This window comes from Ostrea edulis, chromosome 5, assembly GCF_947568905.1.
Source record: "Ostrea edulis chromosome 5, xbOstEdul1.1, whole genome shotgun sequence".
Lineage (NCBI taxonomy): Eukaryota > Metazoa > Mollusca > Bivalvia > Ostreida > Ostreidae > Ostrea > Ostrea edulis.
In genome coordinates this window covers 14,982,886-14,985,285 of record NC_079168.1, presented here as the reverse complement: position 1 = coordinate 14,985,285, position 2,400 = coordinate 14,982,886, and the positions used below count along the sequence as shown (strand labels likewise).

The 2,400-nt window shown below is 37.2% G+C and overlaps 1 protein-coding gene across 1 annotated transcript; it reads left to right on the top strand.

Moving 5' to 3' along the window:
- On the top strand, positions 1-2,019 carry LOC125650447 (E3 ubiquitin-protein ligase TRIM71-like). The gene is made up of 2 exons (XM_048878775.2): positions 1-76; positions 194-2,019. The coding sequence occupies exons 1-2, from the start codon at positions 63-65 to the stop codon at positions 1,794-1,796; spliced, it is 1,617 nt and encodes a 538-aa protein (XP_048734732.1). The 5' UTR covers positions 1-62; the 3' UTR covers positions 1,797-2,019.
- The last annotated feature ends 381 nt before the right edge of the window (positions 2,020-2,400 follow it).

Below are 2,400 nucleotides of genomic sequence, written 5' to 3'. Positions count from 1 at the left end.
AGCGATACCCTGCAAGTGAAGTTTTAAATGCACTATGACACATTTACATATCGGAGATAAACATGGAAGAGTTAAGGTGGGTAAACCTTTATCATTCTCAGATTTTATATTTTCTCTTGAAAATATCGATTGCATAATGTTGTGCTTGCTTTCTTATTGTATGAATATGTACATGTAATTCTTTTTTCTACAGATACAGCACTCAAGATATTCTGCGTTGTAAATTTTGTGACAAGGAAGTGGTTCTTTTCTGCAGTTCGTGTCAGGTCAACCTTTGCCAAATTTGCATCGGAAAACATATATCAGACGATCCATTAAAACACCTAATAGTTCTGTTTAGTCAACGCAAATCTGCTCTCATCTACCCAAAATGCCTCGAACATGATAACTGGATTTGTGAAAACCAATGCGAGGAATGCAACTCGCTTGTTTGCGCAAAGTGCATTTCTGGGAAACATAAAGGCCATACTTTTTCTCTGCTTTGTGAGATTTATAATTCCAAAAAAAGTGCTATTGAAGAGGATGCCAATAAAATGAAAAATCAGCTGTTTACATATAGAAATTCTGTAGCTGAGATAAAAAGCTTCATAGATATATTAGATGCTGAATATGAACAATTGTCTGTGTCTGTGACTGAACAAGGGACAGCTATCCACCGACTAGTTGATAACGTGACGAAACGATTAAAAATTGAAATACATAAGATGAAAACTGGACATCTAGAGATCCTGAAAAAAGACTTGAATAGAATAGAGGAGTTGCATTCTTCTTTACAGAGTACATTGGATAAAACTTTGGACGCGTGTGATTCGGTTGATGTTTTCTCGACAATGCAATACGGACTTGGGGACACAGAGTTTACTGAAGTTTTCCCCATGCTAATATTACCACACTTCAGTCCAGCAAAATTAAATGTGGAACAATTTGATAAACTATTCGGCACGCTGTCTTCAAACTCCTTCACAGCAGAGGAAACCTCCAAACAAATGCTGGAAGAGCCAGACATAACCACAATAATCGAAACTGGTTGCAATGGCCTTTACAACGTCTCAGCAATAGGTGAAGAAGAAGTCTGGACCAGTGGACAAACCAATGAAATGAGGTGTTTCAACATGCAAGGTGTACTTCTAAAGACTGTACCCAGCCTCTCAGGGGAACAACCACAGGACATAACCGTGACCAGTAATGGAGACCTGGTGTATCTCGAGGGCCAGCAAGGAACCGTAAATCTGGTGAAATATGGACGAACAGAAGAAATGATCCATTTGCAGGACTGGACACCACTCAACCTGTGCACCACCATCTCCAGGGACCTTCTGATTTCCATGTGCAGTAACGATTTGAGTGAAGCAAAGGTTGTCCGCTACACCAATTCCATAGAAAAACAAACTATTCAGTACCATGAGGGCGAGCCTCTGTATTCAGCTGGTGATGAAAATAAATATATCACAGAGAACAGAAATCTAGATATCTGTGTGGCTGATTGCCTTGCTAATGCTATTGTGGTGGTTAATCATGGTGGAAAACTTTTATTTAGATACACTGGTCATCCATCCTCTTCTACAAAAAACCAGCCATTTACACCAGCTGGCATTGCAACAGATAGTTTGAAAAATATTCTGATAGCAGACACTGATAATCACTGCATACATATCTTAAATGAAAAAGGACACTTTCTTTGTTTTATAAACAGAGGCCTGAAGGATCCTTGGGGATTATGCATAGACAAATATAACAGCCTCTTCTTGACTGAAACAGGAAGTGGGAAAGTGAAGGAGATTAAATACCTTGGATAGAATAGTGATTTGATGAAGTTTTGAAAAATTATAGAATGAACCGGAAGTACGCATTTTGACAAACTGATACAGACCAAATATCAAAATGGAAAAGAGATGAACATAACATACAGCTATATCCTTCAATTGGTTAAAGCTGCAAAACGTTACATTCATTCAAACAAGAGAAAAATACATATTGCTTACAAACCTTTCTTTTTGCAGTAAATGACAAATGTATCTAGTAATCTTAATTGTTATGCGGTGTCTTATAAAGAAAAGATGACGTTCATGGTTGACCTCGAAGTCAAACTCGATGAGATTGAATTCATATGAAGAACCAAAAAAGCATTAAAACCTAATGTGGCCGTGACCTCAATCTCAAGGTCAAAGTACCAGAAGTCGAAAAACCCATCTGATTACCTTTAATAGTATTGGAGATACTCAAGTTCATAAATTGTAAGGTATCAATAGAAATAAAAAGTGTTTTCTCGATGATCATGACATCATTTTCGTGTCAAAGGTTATATGGTTTAATGTAAGTGGTCCCATGTGACCATGTCTGCGATTACTGTTGTATAAATCATAAGTTTAAACAAAGAAACGTGAAAAATTTAGATCCTTT